Below are 18,873 nucleotides of genomic sequence, written 5' to 3'. Positions count from 1 at the left end.
ATGCACACAGGTGGGGCCTAGGTGATGCACGGGCTCCCTGGAGGACAGAGAAGAAGCAAGTTGGCTTGGAGTTAATAGCTGCTTCTTGAAGGCCCCAACTTTCTGGGGAATTCCGGTCCTGTGTCTGTTCTGCCTGACACTTGTAAGACACTTCTGTTCGCAGAGACGGCTTCTTGGCTACAGAACTCGATCCTGGCCCGTTTGCCATGTGGTGTGTCAGAGAAAGCCTGATAGTTGGAGGGATGCCTCTTGTCGGGCCCTGCCTGGGCCTGGAGTTCTTCCTTCTGCTGGCTTAACTCTGAGGCCTCAGATTCATACCTACCTGCCACCTTCACGCCTAGGATCTTCCCAGTGGCAATCATGAGCTCATGAGCTTCAGGAGGCCCAGCACTCACAAGAGCAGTCAGTCACACTTTCAACTGGGTCTTGGTGCTGGCAACTTTCCTGCTTTGTGATTTTTTTTCATGGCCTTGATCCACTTGATACATCACCTCATCTTTTTTCTGAAGTAATTCTCGGGATGAAACTGTTCATTCTGTGACAGAGGTGAGGAAGCACTCTCTAATTTTCTGTCCTCAACACGGTGGCTCTTCTTTCTGGCTACCGATGTCCCTACCCCTGAATCCTCCCTTCTACATTTTCCTGCTTTGGAACCCTGAGGTCTCACTTTCTCTGCACTTTTTCTTTGTGGAAAATTCTTAGGCTGGCACTTACCTAAGACCAGCTTAGAGGGCCAGGACTCCTGCTGCTGCTCCGTGCTGTGTTGTCCTCCAAGTGGACATGCGGCACCTGGGACGCTCCCATATCCCCACTACAGTCACTCTGGGACTGAGTCAGTGAGGCCTTGGACGTCAAGCTGTCGGAAGTAAGGGGCATGCCAGTGGCATCCATGCTTGAGCTTGATTGTGGTCCTCCCTCTACAGTTTCAACTTTAACTCACTAAGGAGCTGTCTTTTAAGGTCTGATAGTTTAGAATCTTGGGGAGCCAGTGTTTTTGGTGAGGGCTGTTCAGTGCTCGGCACAGCTTCTACCTTACTTAAACTGACATTTGTCATTTTGGAGCTTTCCAACTCACTGGTTGTCAAGACTTCACAAGATTGGGATTGAAGAGTACACAGCTCCTCGGTGTTGAATACGCCCCTGGACAAGTTGTGCTTTGCAACATGGTCTAAATTCTTCTGCACCATCACTCTGCCCTGAGCCATTTCAGTTCCATCGCCAGGACTCACATTCTCATCCTTTGGCTCATGTCCAGCTTCAGCTTGCTTTGGGGGCACCTCTGGGCCACATCTGCTGTCTAGTACAGCCGCCCTCGGTCTCACTTGAGCTATGATGCTGTGTGTAAGGGACTGGAAAGTCTGACTTCCATACGCAGCTGTCTGGATACCCTGTGCAAACTCATGGTTGGTGTCAGAGAGTGATGCTTTCAGGGCCCTCTGTCCTTCATTGCCCATAGGTGACATGGCAGGGAGAGAATGATCCAGGGTGGGGACTGAATTTGGTGTTCTCATCCTGTTGCCATGAAAAGTTTTAGAGCTTCTCTCAGTTAGAAAACTCAGCTTTGGAATCCACCAGAGAAATATGCATGGCTGAGGAGGGAATGTCTAATTGGGGAAGAGGCCATGTTGTGGCTTCTCTCAACATACAGAATTTTATGGATTCAAGAACCCTGAGCAGTAGACCCCACCTCTGACTCATCCGAAATCTTACAATATGGACCTCTAGCAGCTGTTGGGTATCGGGATCGAGAAAGGAAGGCTCCAGAATGGTAATCTGGCAGCAAACCCTACCCACCATTGTCTTTTTTGATTTGTGGTTTCCATTTTAGTCTGGGAACTCCCACACAAAGGCAGTGCATTGTCATCAGCCAGCCATGAACAACACACACCTGTAGGAATCCTACCCGCAGTAATCTACCAAAATTTCTTGTTCAATTGTAGTGTAAGGTCATATTTCATTTGGTTCTGGTCTGTGTCCCTCCTTGAGACATTTAGCAATTCATTCCCTGAGTGACTCCTTGAATGACACACACAGTTACTTTTGCCTCCAAAGAAGCCCTAAGACCCTTCGCTAGGTAACATTCTGAGACCCTTTGTGGGCTGCCTTCTGGGCTCTTCTCTAGATTTACCCAAGATCCTCATCATGTTCATCCTTAGCTAGAACTCTGTGGGACCCTTTGATGGAAACTTCCTGGGAAACTCGATTCAGTCTTTGCTAGATCCTTGCTACTGTGGCCCTGGAGCTCAGAGAATTTTGAGCAAACATGTCTGCTTTTTTGCTGAGACATTTCTGTTCATGTACACTGAGGCTCCGTCAGTGCTAGAGACTCTAGATTTCTACAGGCATGCAGGCACCAGCATGGGATTACCTTCCTTGGACCGTGAAACTCCAATCTCTCCTGGGGTTCACAGGTAATATGGAAATGGCCAGGAATGATGGAGCCTGGTATACCGGCATGGATTGACCGGCTAACCAATGGAAAGTTGGGGGCTTGAGGACAAATGGCTTCAGGAGATCTTGGGAACCCAGGGACTAAACCCCACAAACTTTCCTGGTGCTTCTTCAACACGTGCCATGGCACATGCTGGTTTTCAGTCAAGATAGGAGAGTCTGACTCATTCTTGGATCCTTGGAAAAACACTCCACAGTCCCTATTCGGGGGTGAAGAAGACTATGGTATGATTGGTAGGCGATGTTGAAGGTGGGCCTGGGGGTTCACCTGAGTGAAAGGTAGCGGCTGGGATTGGGACAAGTTTTGAGGCCAGGGTCGGGAATATAAACCGGGGAGAGGAAGGCGATGGGAATGAGGGTGGAGTAGAACTTCTTGATCCTGCATTTTGACTGTGGAAGCATTATGGCATCCATTGAATAAGACAAAGTGAGACCCTAGTGGGGAAGTACTAGTAGAAACCAGGAGAGTGGCTACTAAGGACTCACTATGCAAGGAGGGAAGACCCCAGACGAGCTGGCTATATTTCTGATACAAGTTTTCCCCCAAACACTTGAGATCAAGGCACTGCTGACAAATGCTCAGGTGCTCTGGTTTGCCTTCAACATTCCAGCCAGTTTTGGGGGCTGTGGTGACCTGTACATCGAAGGGCTGCAGTGAATTCACTGAAGATGTCCTTTGGTATTCTGGCCATGTGTGTTTTGAAAATGGTCCCTCTTCTTTTTCTTTCTTCTCCAAAATCTGGAAAGGCATTCTCTTTTTCATTTGTCTCTCTAAGACTGCCTGTATGTTAAGGTCAAGGAAAGAAACTCCATTGGCTTCCTTGTGCCTGTTAGCAGGGTCTCCCCAGAGATGGGTTTCTGGTAGATGGAAGTAATCTCGCTCTTGCTGAAAATTAGAGTGTGATAATGCGGGGGGGGGGGGGGGGGGGAATGTTCTGTGCATGAGCTGCCAATAGGAGATCCGGAAATTGACGAGCTTAAATGACCACTACCTCTGATTGTTGGGGTACAAGTGGACCATCCACCAGGGCTATCTGGAGATGAGTTCTCTGGAACAGGCTTCAAGGAGATTGAAATCGATTTAGATTGAGTCGCAGTTAAAGTGCAGTCTGGTGGTGGTGAAACAGACAGGGCTGGTGTGCATGATGACGAACAAATGAATCAGTGGGATTCTTTGTCTGGGACAGACGTGGTAAGAGGTTGATGTCTTGGAAAAAGGTGGGGTCAAGAAAAAAGATGGTATTCAGAGGTAAAGTGGACTCGGCTTGGGCAATAGGACCCCCTTTCTGAATGTCATGTAGTAGGAGAGGGGTAAAGGCAGTGGGTTGGGGTGTAGAATGGCCCATGGGAATCTGGAACTCAAAGGAGGAAAAGACTCTGGTGGCAGAGAGTGACCTGGTCATGAGGATAAGAAAACCTTAGGTGAGAAAAGGGAGGGGGTGGTGGGGACGGCTCAGGCAAAAGGGCTGGTTTTAGGTCTCCTGGAGGGACTGCTGTGAAGGCAGGGGATGGACAGAATGATGAGTCTGTCACAGGGGCTGTGGCAGCCAAGGGGATCACAGAGAGAGTAGCGTCTTCCAGGACCTCCAGGAACAGCAGCCGATTGACCTCAGCAGTTGTACTATTACACACCTCACAGAAGGGGTCTGGACATAACAGTTGACGAAAGTGCATGGTATCATGATGCCGGCACAGGGGGCTGCAGGAGACAGGAGGTACAAAGCTGCAGCCACGGCCAAAACAAACATATGTGGCTCTGGCAGTTCTGGCAAAAGTAGTGCCACCCCCCATCCCGAAGGCTTTCCCATTCTGACTCTGAGGATTTTCTATCCCATGTCAGCCCCAGGCTTCCCTGAAGCCCTAGAAATTCATAGACTCTGCTAAAAAAGGTGGGGCGGGGGTGTCAGGAAAGAAGGTAATGTTTAGTCACCTTTGCAGAAGAGAAATCACCTTTCTTATCTCCTCAACTTCGTTCTGGCAAGTTCTCCAACCTGGGAAACCAGGAGATTGGTGAAAGTCGAAGCAAGAGATATTATGAGAGGCCGAGTACAGTGTCCTTTAAGAGATACCCTTGGTAGATTGGATTTGGAGAGGCCCAAGAATGAGGATATAAGATCACATAGTCAATGATAATAACAAGACTCACATAGGTGTGTTGTTATATAGTTCACAAAGGACTTTCATATATACTATCCCACGTGATCTTGAAAAAAACTCTATGAGGGACATAGGTCAATGATTACTTTCAAGAGGAATCTGAATAGGAATGATGTCTCCACTCTTTCACAAAGTCAGGAGACAGAAGTTCTGACTCTTGACAGTCACACGGCCACCTTGGGCAGCACCCATTGACCAGGTCCATCACTGCTTTGTGCTCAGGGATGGGCAGAACAAGGAAAACTGAGAAGCGTCTTAGCCCCTGACACCCAGCAAATCTGTCCATCCTTCCATGATCTCTTAGATGCCTTAACTTACCTTCCAACTCCACCTATTCACCATTTCATATATTTACCTCAGTGACATCATCATATTCCACCTGTTTCCCTGATATTACCTGAGACCCTTTTTACTGCTTGGTGATCTCCTTTGGGACCCCACATTGTCGCCGAAGGTTTGCTATGCCCAGAGATCTACATCCCCAACATCTACTCTGCCTTCAGCTGCAGTTTTCCCCAGTAGTGCATTTTTACTTTTATGAACTGAGAAATATACTGAGAGGCAGCCCTACCCCCCATATTTCCTCAAAAGAATCCACACTCACCAAAGAGCATAAGAGAGCAGAGTAGCCTCTACCAAAGAACAGAAAGCATGGCAAAGAGGGACACGGGGGCATGGCGCCCCATGGACCTGTGGCAAACAACTTAAAATCCTTTAGTAATTCTTTTATTTCCCCATACCCCTCTTAGGCTATTCATGCCCTAGAGGGTCTCTTCTACCCATACCGTGTCTCACCCTGAGGCTCCCTCTTCTCTCTGCCTAATGCCACCTCTCCCCTCAACATTTGTATTTTTTTTTATTTTTTAAACTTTATTTTGAGTGACAGAGGGCTTGTGAGCATGAGCGGGGGAGGGGTAGAGAAGAAGAGAGAGAATCCCAAGCAGCCTCCAGCCTGATGGGGGCCTCGATCTCATGAGCCACAAGAGCATGACCTGTGCTGAAATCAAGAGTCAGACCAACTGGTTGGCCTGAGCCACCCAGGCGCCCCTCCCACAATTTTAATTATTCCTTTGTTACAGAGCAGTAATGTTGAATCACAGCCCACAGGACCAAACTCATCTTAATCTAGGAAGCGGGCTTCTCTTTAGCATAACGTCCCATGAGCACAATTGTAATTATATGTAACAATACCATTTGGAGTATTTTGAATCACACCTGTGGTTACTTCTTCCATGAAAAGTTTCATTAGTTTTTCCCAGCATAATTGTTAACGTTTCACCAAAATACCTATTGACATCTCCATCCATTTTTTAACAATAATGTCATTCTTGTTGATCGTGTATATGTATTCATCTCCACATGCTAGCTAGTCATTTAATAGTTGTACCCCTTACAACTAGCTTCATTGTTTATATTACAGACTGTTGAGATTAAGCCCTGTATCATCTCCTGATTTGACTTGCCTGCATTCCGTCTCTGATGAATCAGTCTTGGCCACAGACACCCAATTCTTTCCCTCTGATATGAGGAGGGTTTATCAGTAATGGTAACTCCTTCCTTTACCTCTCTTCTCCTGCACCCACAGCTTCACCATTGTCTCTACCCAGAAGGAAGGTGCACTTCAAGCTCAGCCCGCCTGGGGCACATACCTTCCCTTGACTGCAGGAGGTTTCTCTGTTAAGGAAAATCCCTGCACATATCTTTGCATCACTAGTATTGCTTTTTAATAGAAAGTGTGGTCCTGACGGTCCTAAGGCTCCCAGGACTCACTCACAACTATAACAATATCCTTTAACATCCAGCAAGATCAGTTCCACCAAAAAAAAAGTTTCTAGGTGAGGAGGGGTTATAAATATGGCACATCGGATATAGTATTCAAAACTGGGCCCTTATTATAAAAAAGCCTAAGAAACTGACCCAGATTAAAGGAAACTAGAGAGACACAGCAACTATGTGTAGTATGTGATTCTAGACCGTAAATCCTATAAAGGAAGTTTAAGAAAAACTACACAAAGGACGTTACTTGATTTAAATCCACAAAATTGGGGGCACCAGGATGGCTCAGTGGGTTAAGCATCTGACTCTTAATTTAGGCTCAGGTCATCATCTCACAGTTTCTGTGATCAAGTACCTCCTGGGGCTCTGCGCAGATGTCTCAGGTCCTACTTCGGATCCTCTCTCTCCTGCTCTCTATGCCCCTCCCCTGCCACATGCACATGCACTCTCTCTTCAAAATAAACTTAAAAACATAAAGTGACAAAAATGGAATATGAATGCGAAATTAAAAACTTTATGTCAATGTTAAACTGTTATCACTGCGATAACTGTGCTGTAAGAGAAACTCCTCTTAAGAAATACACAATGAAGGGGCGCCTGGGTGGCTCAGTTGTCTAATCGTCCAACTTCATCTCAGGTCGTGAACTCGCGGGCAGTGAATTCAAGTCCCATGTCGGGCTCTGTGCTGACAGCTCAGAGCCTGGAACCTGCTTTGTATTCTGTGTCTCCCTCTCTCCCTGCTCTTCCCCTACTTGCACACTCTTTCTCTCTCAGGACTAAATAAACGTTAAAATTAAAAAAAAAAAAAAAAAAAGAATTACACAGTGAAATATTCAGGGCGAAAGTACATGATGCATGGAATATATTCTCAAACGTTCAAGAACATATGTATGTTTTTCACACATGTATCTGTGTGTTCGTGTGGAGAGAGAAGGGAAAGGAGGAAAGCAGACAGAAATTGTAAATAGTTCAAACTGTTAGTAGGTAAATCTGGGTAAAGGGTATATGGCTGTACCATCTATGCGACTTCTCCACAATTTATTTTCAAATATATATACTTTAAAAATGAATTTAACCCAACCTTTGAGATTTCTGGCTTTGATTCCAGAAGCTGCTGCCGCCACCATACCCAGACCCCAGAAGTGCGCAATGCCAACTTTAAAACAGTTGTCTCGAGCTCTGTCCCAGACGAGAACCCTGGGATGGTCTGCACATATGAAGCATGCTAACATTTCACCAAGGTTTTAACAAAATACTGGCAAAGAACAACCCCATTCAAAACCAAAAAAAGAAACAATATTTTAGAAATTATACACAATATAAAACAAACAAAAAGAACAAAACGTCATCATGTATACTACATGCAACCCCTAACGTCTTTTTTATCTAGTGCTTCCAGGTTATTGTCTTCTGGGTTCTGCGGTGTGAATTGGTTTGCTAGCACCTCATTTGCTCTGCTAGTCAGTTACTGCTCCTCCACCAGATTCCCATCTTCCAAAAATGTGTTGACATCTTTTTCCTTACCCGCTCCCCTTTTTTGTCATCCGTAAGTACTTCTTTTCCACAGCTTTATTGAAATATATTTCACATACCATATAATTCACCCATTTGACGTGGATAAGTCCGTGATTTTCAGTATATGCACAGACATGTGCATCACAATTCTAAAACATTTCCATGACTTCAGAGAAAACCACCTACAACCTTTTGCCTATCATTCCCCTGTCCCCTCAGCCCCCCTCCACCCCACCTCCAGGCCCCAGCTCTAGGCTGAATCTACTTTCTGTCTCCCGATTTCCCTATTCTGGACATTTCATGTGAATGGAATCATGTGTGGTCATTTCTGACTGGCTTCTTTCACTGAACATGTTTTCAAGGTTCATCCATGTTGTGGCATGTATTGGTCTTTTTATTGCCAAAAAATACATCGTGTGGGTATGTCCTGTTTTATTTACCCATTTATCAGTTGATGCATGTTTGTGTTGTTTCCATCTGGTGACGTTATGAATAATATAGCTGTGAACATTTGTATACAAGTTTTTGTGTAGACCTCTGTTTTCAGTGCTCTCGAGTAGACACCTAGGAGTCATCTGCTGGGTTATATGACAACTGGATGTTTAATATTTTGAGCAACTGCCAGACTGTTTTCCAAAACAGCTGCAATAGTTTCCATTCCCACCAGCATCATATGGGGTTCTAAATTCTCCACAGTCCCACCAACACTTGGATTATCTTTTTGATTCTAGCCATCCTTGTGGGTGTGAAGTGCTGTGAAATACTGGTTTTGATTTGCATTTCCCTGATGGCTAATGGCATCGAGCAGTTTTTCATCTAATCTTTTACTTTTAATGGCCTTTGGGGAAAGAGAGGAGTGTTTGATCTACTGTGTTTAACTTGAAACACAATAGTTCGTTTTAAAAGTGGCGGGAAAAGTTTTTCTTCTAAATATTTGAAAACACATAGAGCAGTGTTGAGTCTTTATCAACATGTATAGTGTTCTTCTATACTTTTTGCATGTTATACTTACTGTGTGATGAAGGGACAGTGAGATCGTGCCCTGAATTTGCTCTGTAAGATTACTTCTCATGTGGAGGTGAGGAATTCACTCAAAGGGCTCCTCAGGATTGACTGCAAGGCAGAGCAGAAGTGATTGCCAAAGTGCCTATAAGCTCAGTGCTTTTTTGTCACCAATGCTGCATACATCTATTGTGAATAAGTATGTTCCACAGGTGATAAATATCAAAGAAATGTGAGAGCTTTGGCATGGGCACATAGCATATGTCTTAGAGATGGATGGCAAGATGTTTATTTATGTTTGTTTATTTTGAGAGACAGAGAGAGACAGAGAGAGAGAGAGAGCACCAGGGGGGGAGAGCAGAGAGGGAGGAGGAGGAGCAGAGAGAATCCCAAGCAGGCTCCACACCAGCAACACAGAGCGTGATGTGAGGCTGGAACTCGTGAACCTGAGATTATTACCTGATCCTAAACCAAGAGTCAGATGCTTAACCGACTGAGGAGCCCCTAGATGGGAAGATCTTACAAGGGGCTTTTGCACTTTAATCGTAATCACACCTGCCAGATGATAATGGTGCAACTTGGGTGAGGGGCGTGTGGGAAGTTCTATTGTTCTAGCTGCTCTTGTGCATGTTTAAACATTTCTGTAGTAAAAAAGCTGAAAAAAGTAAAAGAGGGAAAGGAGCAGGAGGAGACCTGGCAAGGGAGGCTCAGTCCCATCAAGACTAGAATACAGGGATCTCTCAATAAAGAGTATTTCCTTTGACACTGGGAAGGAAAGAAGAATGGGGAAATATTGTTGGAAGGTTTCACTGTGTTGTGTTCTGATGAAGAGCTCCCATCTCATGGCTTTCTAGCTCCTCTGTGAACTGTGGTCTAGCACATCTGCAGGGAAGATGAAGAGGGCCTAAGTTGAGGAAAGTGAAGGAAATTTAAAAAAGATCTGAGTAGAATTGGCAAGAGAACAGATGAAGGAAATAGTGACCTCGCTCCAATTCTTTTGTTTACATGTAAGCCTGGGATAAGTATTTGTGAGATGAATGAATGATTTGCAAGTAGTGCTGGGACTGAATTTCTTGTGCCATCAATAGACTCAATTGTGATATTTCCAATAGTGATCAGTAACTTGGAAAAAGGTATTTCTAGAAAAAGCAGAGAGACGAGAATTTGCCAGACAAGAAGGACTAAAGGGGATTGGATGGGGCCCATTTGTACTGGAGGTTTTTATTTAAAAATTTTTAATGTTTATTTATTTCGAGAGAGACATGGGGAGAACACAAGTGGGGGAGAGGCAGAGAAGGAGAGACAGAATCCCAAGCAGGTTCTGTGCAGAGCCTGTGCGAGATCATGACCTGAGCGAAGAGCAAGAGTCAGCCGCTAAAATGACTGAGCCACCCAGTCAACCCTGTTTTTTTAATTTTTTTTAATGGTTATTTTTCAGGAAGAGAGGGAGAGACACAGAGTGTGAGCTGACGAAGGGGCAGAGAGAGAGAGACGGAGACACAGAATGCCAAGCAGGCTCCAGGCTCTGGGCTGTTAGCACCGAGCCCCACGTGGGGCTCAAACTCACGGACCACGAGATCATGACCTGAGCCGAAGCTGGACGCTTACCCGACTGAGCCACCCAGGTGCCCCTGGAGCTTTTTAAATGTTGGTTACCTGATAGATGATCAGGAAGACAAGGCCTTGGAATATAGACAACAAGTAGAAAAATGAATGATGTGGAGTTGGTACCAGGGGGCATATAAGCTGGAAGGATAGGAGGAGGAGGTAAAAGGACAGAATGTCAGACTATAATATTCCTGATGGCAGAAGTATTCCCAGTATTAAGATCTACAGGGTGTCAGTAACTGCACCGGATGGGCAGTAAAGGACTCTAAAATGAGATTATGTAGAAACTGGGACACTGGGTTATTGGCTGATCTATCCACATAGATGTTACAACCTCCAGTACTTTCTCTTCATGTTGCCTGCCCTGGGCCCCATCTCACCTATTGTCTCTCTCGGGACCTCCACAGAATCAGACTCTGCATTCGTTCTGTGACCTTAATGTTCAGATACTGTAGGGTCAATGGCATGACCCTTGACAAGAAGGATACCACATTTGTATCTTCTTGTTCAAAGAGGGCATCAATGGTTTTTTAACACTGAACATTCACTAGGACACTCACTCCATTTTTGAGTTCCAGCCTCATGTGGCATCGCCTTCACTCCAGAATCCTATTGTAAGCGTGGGAGAGTCCTATTGTAAGGGTGGGTAGGTGTGGTGTCTTGGCCAAAAAAAAACCCCAAACACAAAAAACAGCATTCCATGGAAAAGCCCCCAATTATCTATATGCTGGTGCACCGTGTAGAACTCACCTCTGGTTCATAACTTGCAGGTCTTCTGGAGGAGATCTACCTTGGCTCCACTAAGGCCATGAATATCAAAGGTGGTACCTCCATCGTAATGGGAGAACTGTCCACACTAAAGGCAAGGTCTTGTATATTGCCATCAAGTGTGGCACTTGAGGTCCCCGTCTCCAAAAGGGGGTGCCAAGCTTGACAGCTTCCAGTAGGAAACCCCCATGTCAAGTTTAACATGACCCACACGACAGATGCTTAAGCAGCATGTATGCTGTTCCTCGACCCTACCCCAACCAGCCCAGACACTCCCGTTCAGAGTTCACCCACCTGTGGGATCCTCTGGTAACTGGAAGCCACTGTAACACTAGCAGGCAAGAAGGAAACAGTGGCTTAATCATTATGTTCTGAAAACTATACCTGTCTTTGATCCTCCTCAGATAGAGAAGACTTACTCTAAAAGGTATAAAGCGTTCAAAGAGGGTAAAGGAGAGAACTGCTAAGAGGCAGCAGAACAGAGCCCATCTCCTCAAATTTCATCAGAGAGGAAATGGGCTTGGACTACATGGTCCCCCAAGAGATCCCCCTCAACAGGGGGACTGGTCACCTTGAACCAACACAGTACACAGAACAGACATCACTGTTAGAGGAATGTTTATTGGGGAGAATCAAAGGGATTATTTTGTGGGATTCGGGCTGCGAAATTTCCCCCTCTTGAAATTCTGGACAAGGGTTTTCTGTCTAAATGATAGACACAGATCTCCAAATACCGTGCCTTTAGCACTGGTGAGAGTGGCTGGAGGCCCCTGGCCAGCTTGATGCCTGAAGGTGCAGTGTGGGTGGGGCACAGGCTCCCTGTGGGGCACAGACAGGCGATGGTTCTGCCACAGCAGCTGGCCCTTAAGTGCCACAGCTTCCTGCCGGTGTCTGCCCTTGTCCCTGATCTGTCTAATACTTGGACAATGGCTGTGGCCCACAAAGACAGCTTGTTGGTGACAGGACTTGGTATTTCTCTCTTTACAGGAGGGAGCCCTGTAGCTGAGAGGAGGCCCCTGGGCAGGCTGTGCCTGGGCCTGCACTTGTGCTTCCTTCCGAGTTTTCCCAAACTTGGCTGAGGACAGAAGGGGCTGTTGAGGACAGGCGCTATCTGTAGCATGCCGGTGCCCCATCTTCTCTTCTAAGAACTTCCCAACATCTTTCCTGAGTTTCTGAGCTTCGGTCCTCCCAGTAAAGGCAGCTCTACCTTGAACCATGCCTCTGCTTTGCACACATGGCAGGATGCCCTTTTCCTGGGAGTTTTCTTGTCTTTTGCACTTTCTGCCAGGATTAAGCCATTGTAAAATAGCCTTCACTTTTTTTCTAAAAAGGCTTTCATGGGGAGGCTGACCTTTCTGTGATAGGGTGCGGGAGGATTGGCTCCCAGGCTTCTCCGCCAGTGCCACGTCCTGGGGAGGGCAACTCTTCCTTATAGGCTGGGATGTCCCCAACCCTGCATCCCCTCCACCAAACTCTTGTGCTTTGGAACACGGAGGGCTCACTGTCTCTGTAGCTGGTGGGAGATTCTTGTGCTGGTGCTTCCTTAAGACATGCTTAGGGACCCAAGTATCCTGCTGCTGTTCCGTGCTAATTCCTGTGTCCTGCACACGGACGTGAAGCACCTGGGAAGCTCCCATGTCCCCACTGGAGTCCTCCTGGTCATGAGTCAGGGAGGCCTTGGAAGTCGAGGGGGGCAGGTCGTTGTCTTTGCTCTGGGCCCACCTCTGCTGTCTTTGCTCCAATTTAAGCTTTAATTCCTTATACAGCCGTTCTGTTAAATTAGGATCCTGGGGAATTGATATGTTTGGTGGGTGGCTTTTAATGGTCACAGTACGTTTGTCCTCATTTGCATTCACATTTATCATTTGGGGGCTTCCTGGCTGGCTGGTTGTCAAGATATCTCTAGGTTTTGATTGACGCCCATCTGGCTCCTCAACCATGAATGACTCCCTGGACACTTTGGGCACAGAAACAGGTTCTGGATTCACCACCATTTTGTCCTGTTGCATCTTGACTCTATCGCTGGGATTTACGGTCTTATCCTTTGGCTCGTGCCTGGTGCCAGCTTGCCTTGCGGGCTGCTTTGAGGGCCATCTGTTGGCTGGTACAGTCTGTGTCTGGCTTGCTTTGCCTATGCTGCTCTGTCTGATAGGTTGAAGAGTCTGTCTGCCATCCTTCATTTCCTGAACTTCCTCTGCAAGCCCATGGTTGATAGGACGCGGTGATTTTGCTGGGATTCCCTGTCCTTCCTTGCCCACAGTTGAGGTGGCAGGGAGAGAATGATCCAGGATGGGGGCTGAATTTGCTGTTCCCACTTTGTCTCCATGGAGAGATTTAGAGCTTCCTCTAAGGGACTTGAAGTCCCCAGATTTTGAGTTGGACCCAGAAATCAGGTTGGTGGAGCAGGCCAGGTTCGAATGGGATAAGGACTGGGATGGGGCCTCTTTCAATTTAAAGATAGCTATGGATTCAAGGTCCTTAGGGGGAAGGCCCTCTACCATTCTATGATGGCATTGTTTAATATGGGACTCCGGCATCTGCTGTGCATTGGATTCAATGAAGGAAAGCTCCCGGGAGGTATTCAGGCAATATTCCCCACCCACTGATGGTGGCAGAACTCTCTGTTGTATTTCAGTGTGGGATTTCTCAGGATGAAGCAATGTCTGATTCATAGTACGCCATGAACTATGCACGGTCCCGGGGAGCTGACCCTCATTGATTTCCTCCAACTTTTTGCTCAGATGTATTCTGAGGACATTTTCAAGTTGCCTTTGGCCTAGTCTCTCCACAGATGCCCTTGATGTATTCTCGGGTGGGCTCATAAGTTCTTCCTCAGCATCATACCCCATATCCTTATCTGAAGAGCTCTCTGGGTCACTCAACAGATGATCTTTTGGCCCATTCTCTGGGTTGTTTCCCAGATCCTTCCCAAAGGGGTCCTCTAGCTGAAGCATTTCTGAGTCCCCCTCATGGAAGCTTTCAGGTTGGCTCAACCCAACATTTAGAGTGTTGCTACTCTGACTCTTAGAGGTCTGTTGGAGTCTACGATAGTGCCCCACCTCAGGTATGTTTGAAAAATTCTTCGGAGGCCTCATCAGTGATAGAGACTCATGGATCCTGCGGGGAAGGCCCCACCGGTGCTGGATGAGCCTCTTTCGGAGGTGATGCTCTAGTTTCTTACGAAGCTCATTACTGAGAGGAAACTGTCCAGGAAGGATAGAGACTGCACCATGGGCCTGGAAGGCCCGGCGGTTAGACAAGTTAGGAGCCGAAGGACAAAAGGCCTCATGGGATCTTTGAACCACAGCAGGTAAACCCCACAAACTTGCCTGTTGCTTCTGCAAAACATTCCATTCTAGGTCTTGAATTTCAGAGGGGATGAGAGACTCCAACTCATTCTGGGGTCTATGAAAACACACTCCACAGCTCTTAATCTGGGGTAGAGGACTAGATGGCAGGATTGGGAGTGGGGACTGAAGGTAGGTCTCAGGCTGGACTTGAGTGGGAGGTAGGGGCTGGGGTTGAGGCTGGGGTTGAGGCTGGGGTTGAGGCTGGATCTCAGGCAGGGCCTGAGGAAGTGGAGGGGGAAGTCCTGGGGATTCCTGGTCTGTGGAGGTAGAGATTCTATTGAAAATAAAGGTTGAGGAACAATCCTCTGAGACATGGGCAACAGGGGGCAAAGACTCAGTATCCAGAGTTGGGAGACCCCAGAAGAGCTGCAAAGGTGTTGGCTGTAAATGGACCTCTACCAAGGTTGTAGGATAGGGGGGCTGCTGATGCACATGTAGCTCCTTTGATTTGTCTTTGCTGTTCCAGAAAGGAAGGGAGGCTGCCAAGTCAGGCTGGGCAGCAACTGACTCTGACATTTTTCCCAAAGAATTTAGTGTGTAGTCTGGCCTGAGTTGTTTTGGAAAGAACCCTTCGTTCCCTTCCATATCAAGAAATCACTCCTCTTTTGGACTTGTTTCTCCAGAAGTGCCAGGACTTCAGGGCTGAGGAAAGACAGGCTGCCAGGCTCTACAACGTAGGGCACAGGGTCTCCCCTGGAAGAAGCCTCAGAACGGAGGGCAAGAATCTCTTGGCTGAAATCACATTGAGACAAGGTAGAAGGGAAGAAGTCTTTGGCATGAGTTTTGCACCAAGAGAAGTCTGAGACACACAAGCTTGCATGGTCAGTGCCTGTGGTTGTTGGGATATGAGTGGACAATCCAACAGGGCCATCTGGAGATGAGTTCTCCGGAACAGGCTTCAAGGTGATGGAAACTGATTTAGATTGAGCCACAGTTAAAGTGCTGTCTGGTGGTGGTGAAACAGACAGGGTTGGTGGTGCATGATGACAAGCACAGGTCTCAGTGGGATTCTTTGTCTGGGACAACTCCGATAAGGAGTTGACATCTTGGGAAACGGGGGAGTCAAGAGAGAAGATGGTATTTAGAGACAATTTGGCCTCTGGTTGAACAACAGGGTCCAAAGTCTGAGCATCACATGGTGGGAGAGGGGAAACGGCAAGGGGTTGGGGTGGGAAATGGTCCTCAGGGAAATCAGATTCCAAGGGAGGACAAGGCTGTGGTGGCCAAGAGTGATCCGGTGGTGAGAGTGGAACATAGTCAGCCAAGGGGGTCATTGGGTTAGGTGGGAAGGTGGAGGCAAGTGGCAGGGAAGGCTCAGGCAGAGAAGCTGATATTAGGTCTCCTGGAGGGTCTGCTGAGAAGGCAGGGGATGAAGTGAACAATGAGTCAGTCACAGGAGCTGTGGAACCCAAGGGAGTAGCATCTTCGAGGGCCTCTGGGTACAGCATCCGATTGATCTCAGCAGTTGTGTTATTACACACCTCACAGAAGGGGTCTGGACATAACAGTTGACGAAAGTGGATTGTATCACATTGCCGGCCTAGGGGGCTGCAGGAGACAGGAGGTACAAAGCTGCAGCCAGGGCCAGAACAAGGGAAGGAGCCCCTGCTGACCTGCCAAGGGAGGGGCCACCTGAAGCCTGCTGCTCCTTCACAATGCCCCACATTTATGACTTCATAATACACTCAGTAACCTTCACCCCAGGGCCCTCATTCATATACCCATTCCTATGGCTACCCCCCTCCCATGACTGGCAGGTTGCACTGAATTCATACAATTGCATAAATCATGCTCTAGGAGGGATCAGGATAGAAGGGGAAAGAGTAGTCACCTCCTTATATTACACATCAGCGTCCTTATCTCTTCCTCTTCTCTCTGAAGGCATTTCCAACCTGGGAAACCAGGAGAGTGGGTTATATGTAGTGAAGGTGGAAACACAGGTATTATACAGGAGTCCCTTTGTGACACACCCTTGCGATATTAGATTCTGGATGCCCCAATAATCGGTAGATGAGGTCAAATGGTCAATGATGTGACACATGGTATAGCATTAAAGTATTTCATTTACATTACATCATGTGATGCTCAAACCACCTCTGTGAAGCACAGAAGTCAGTGCTTACCTCAGGGAGGAATCCTGAGTATCCGTGACGTCACAGGTCTTGCACAAAATCAGGAGACAGAAGTTCTGACTCCTGACATCTCACACGGCCACCACTGGGCAACAACCATTGATTGCCCAGGTCCACCATGGCTCCACACTCAGGGCTGGGCAGAGCAAGGAATCTAAGGGCCTCCAGTTCTGAGTGTTCTGAGGCCTCCATTTTCAGGGGGGCACTGTGTCTAGTAGCTGACATCCTCAGAAATCATGGAACTGGAACCTCATGGAAAGGACAGGAAGGGTCACCATTGGAGAGCTCATGTGGAACAAGCAGAACCTTACCTTTCAGTGTACCGCCTTTCCTCCTCCTCTTGGCTCTGCCCTGACGCTAGAATGAAAATGAAAGAATGAGGACCCTGGGACTCATCTCTCACTCTGCTCTCAGAAATGGAGACATTCTTGGGGTGCCTGGGTGGCTCAGACAGTTAAGCATTTGACACTTGATTTCGGCTCAGGTCATGATCTCTGGTCACTGGTCTCCAGTGAATTCAAGGTCCCCATCTGTGCTGTCAGAGCAGAGACCGCTTGGGATTCTCTCTCTCCCTCTCTCTGCTCCTCCTGGGGCCACCCTGTGTGTGTGTGTGTGTGTGTGTGTGTGTGTGTGTGTGTGTATGCGCACGTGCGCATGTGTATACTTTCTAACATAAGGAAAAAAACAGAAACGGAGGACCAACAGTCACATCAGTGCTCCATCAGGTAGGACCCTGTATCCTGGGACAGAGCTTGGACCCTAGTCTCTGCTCAGTGTGTCTCAGAGGCTTAGCACTCTTTTCCTGATCAGCCCAACATGAAGGCTCGGTCGAGTAAAATCTTATTGAGAAGGTGACCCATGATCAAGTGCTGGGGAACCTTGTTCTCTTACATCCCATACTCTCTAAACCCAAACTAAGACTACAGAATCCTTATGTTTGGGATTTTATCCAAGACCCGCCACCACAGCCAGATAAGTACTAAACCTTAGTACTTTCTTAACCCTTAGCCCTGCCAGATCTCTCTTCCTAGAGGAGTGAATGTCTCTTCTTTTAGACTTCCCATTTTAGTTGTGTCTAATCCTACCAAACTCATTTTAAAATTTGGGACTAGAAGTAGAAACAATACGAATGTCTGTTCAGGACTCCCCCAGGATTCCTTACCTTTTGGATGGGTTTGGTGTTCCCAGTTGGAAATGGAATCCCCATCAGGTAGCACAGGAACAGAAGAAGCAACCCCAACCCATACAAGAAGGTGAAGTTGGGGTCAGTCTCGAAGCATGTTGAGCCAAAGCACAACATGGTTCAGTAGCACTATTCTGAAATGAGAGAATCACAAAGCTGCCTATAGGTAACTGAATCGCAAGGCTGCCTATAGGTAACTGAGCTGCGAGTGTGCCGATGCCTGACTATATAACTCTCCAGGCTTACATCACAGAGCACTGAAAAGTCACAAAAGGTTTCTGAGGGTTGGTGGAGGGGACAATTGGAGAGGGTGTGCCCCAAGCCCCTCCCCACCTACCAGCCCAGAAGATCCCTCCACCTCTCCTCCTGCAGGTCCCTCTGCCCTGCCCTGCCATCCTGTTTTCCTACCTCATCTTTTCATCATATTGACAAGGGAGCATGAGGCTGGCTGAGGGGCCAAGCACAAGCTAGCACACAATCCCCTACCTGCCAACTGTGGGCAATGTGTGATATTCCTTAGATAACTCCAGGCTACTCAAAACCAAGAAAGGACAAAAAACAAATGGCTGAACTGATAAAGAGTCTCCACCAGTTCACCAGAAAAAGGCAATCCTGTCAACAGCCTAATGTCCAGGAACCCCCTACTGTCTTAATGTTAATGCTTTGCCTGAGGGAAAAACAACCTTATCCTGACTATAGCCAGGCCTCCAATTATCTGAGTCTTTAGACTATGAAAATCCCTTTAGGAACTCTCTCTTGACTTTGTCTCCCCCTACTCCATAAAAGTATCCCCCAACACTTATAGTCCAGCTCTTTCTGCCCATGGGTCCGGTCCCTGTGCTTTAATAAAACCAGCTTTTTGTACCAAAGACATCTTCAAGAATTCTTTCTTGGCCATCGGCTCCAGACCGTCCCCCCACAGTCACCTCAA

The 18,873-nt window shown here is 47.2% G+C and overlaps 1 protein-coding gene across 1 annotated transcript; it reads right to left on the bottom strand.

Annotated features, from left to right (window-relative positions):
- Positions 1–11,878: 11,878 nt before the first annotated feature.
- LOC144614190 (spermatogenesis-associated protein 31D4-like) lies at positions 11,879–18,178 on the bottom strand. The gene is given in 5 exon segments (XM_081790883.1): positions 11,879–15,193; positions 15,196–16,175; positions 16,459–16,519; positions 17,071–17,116; positions 17,922–18,178. Coding segments are annotated over 5 exon segments (4,500 nt in total). The 5' UTR covers positions 18,060–18,178; the 3' UTR covers positions 11,879–11,918.
- Positions 18,179–18,873: the final 695 nt, after the last annotated feature.

The sequence above is a fragment of the Panthera onca genome, chromosome D4, assembly GCF_046562875.1.
Source record: "Panthera onca isolate mPanOnc1 chromosome D4, mPanOnc1 haplotype 2, whole genome shotgun sequence".
Classification (NCBI taxonomy): domain Eukaryota; kingdom Metazoa; phylum Chordata; class Mammalia; order Carnivora; family Felidae; genus Panthera; species Panthera onca.
The sequence above is the reverse complement of the archived record's forward strand: the minus strand, read 5'-3'. Positions and strand labels throughout refer to the sequence as shown.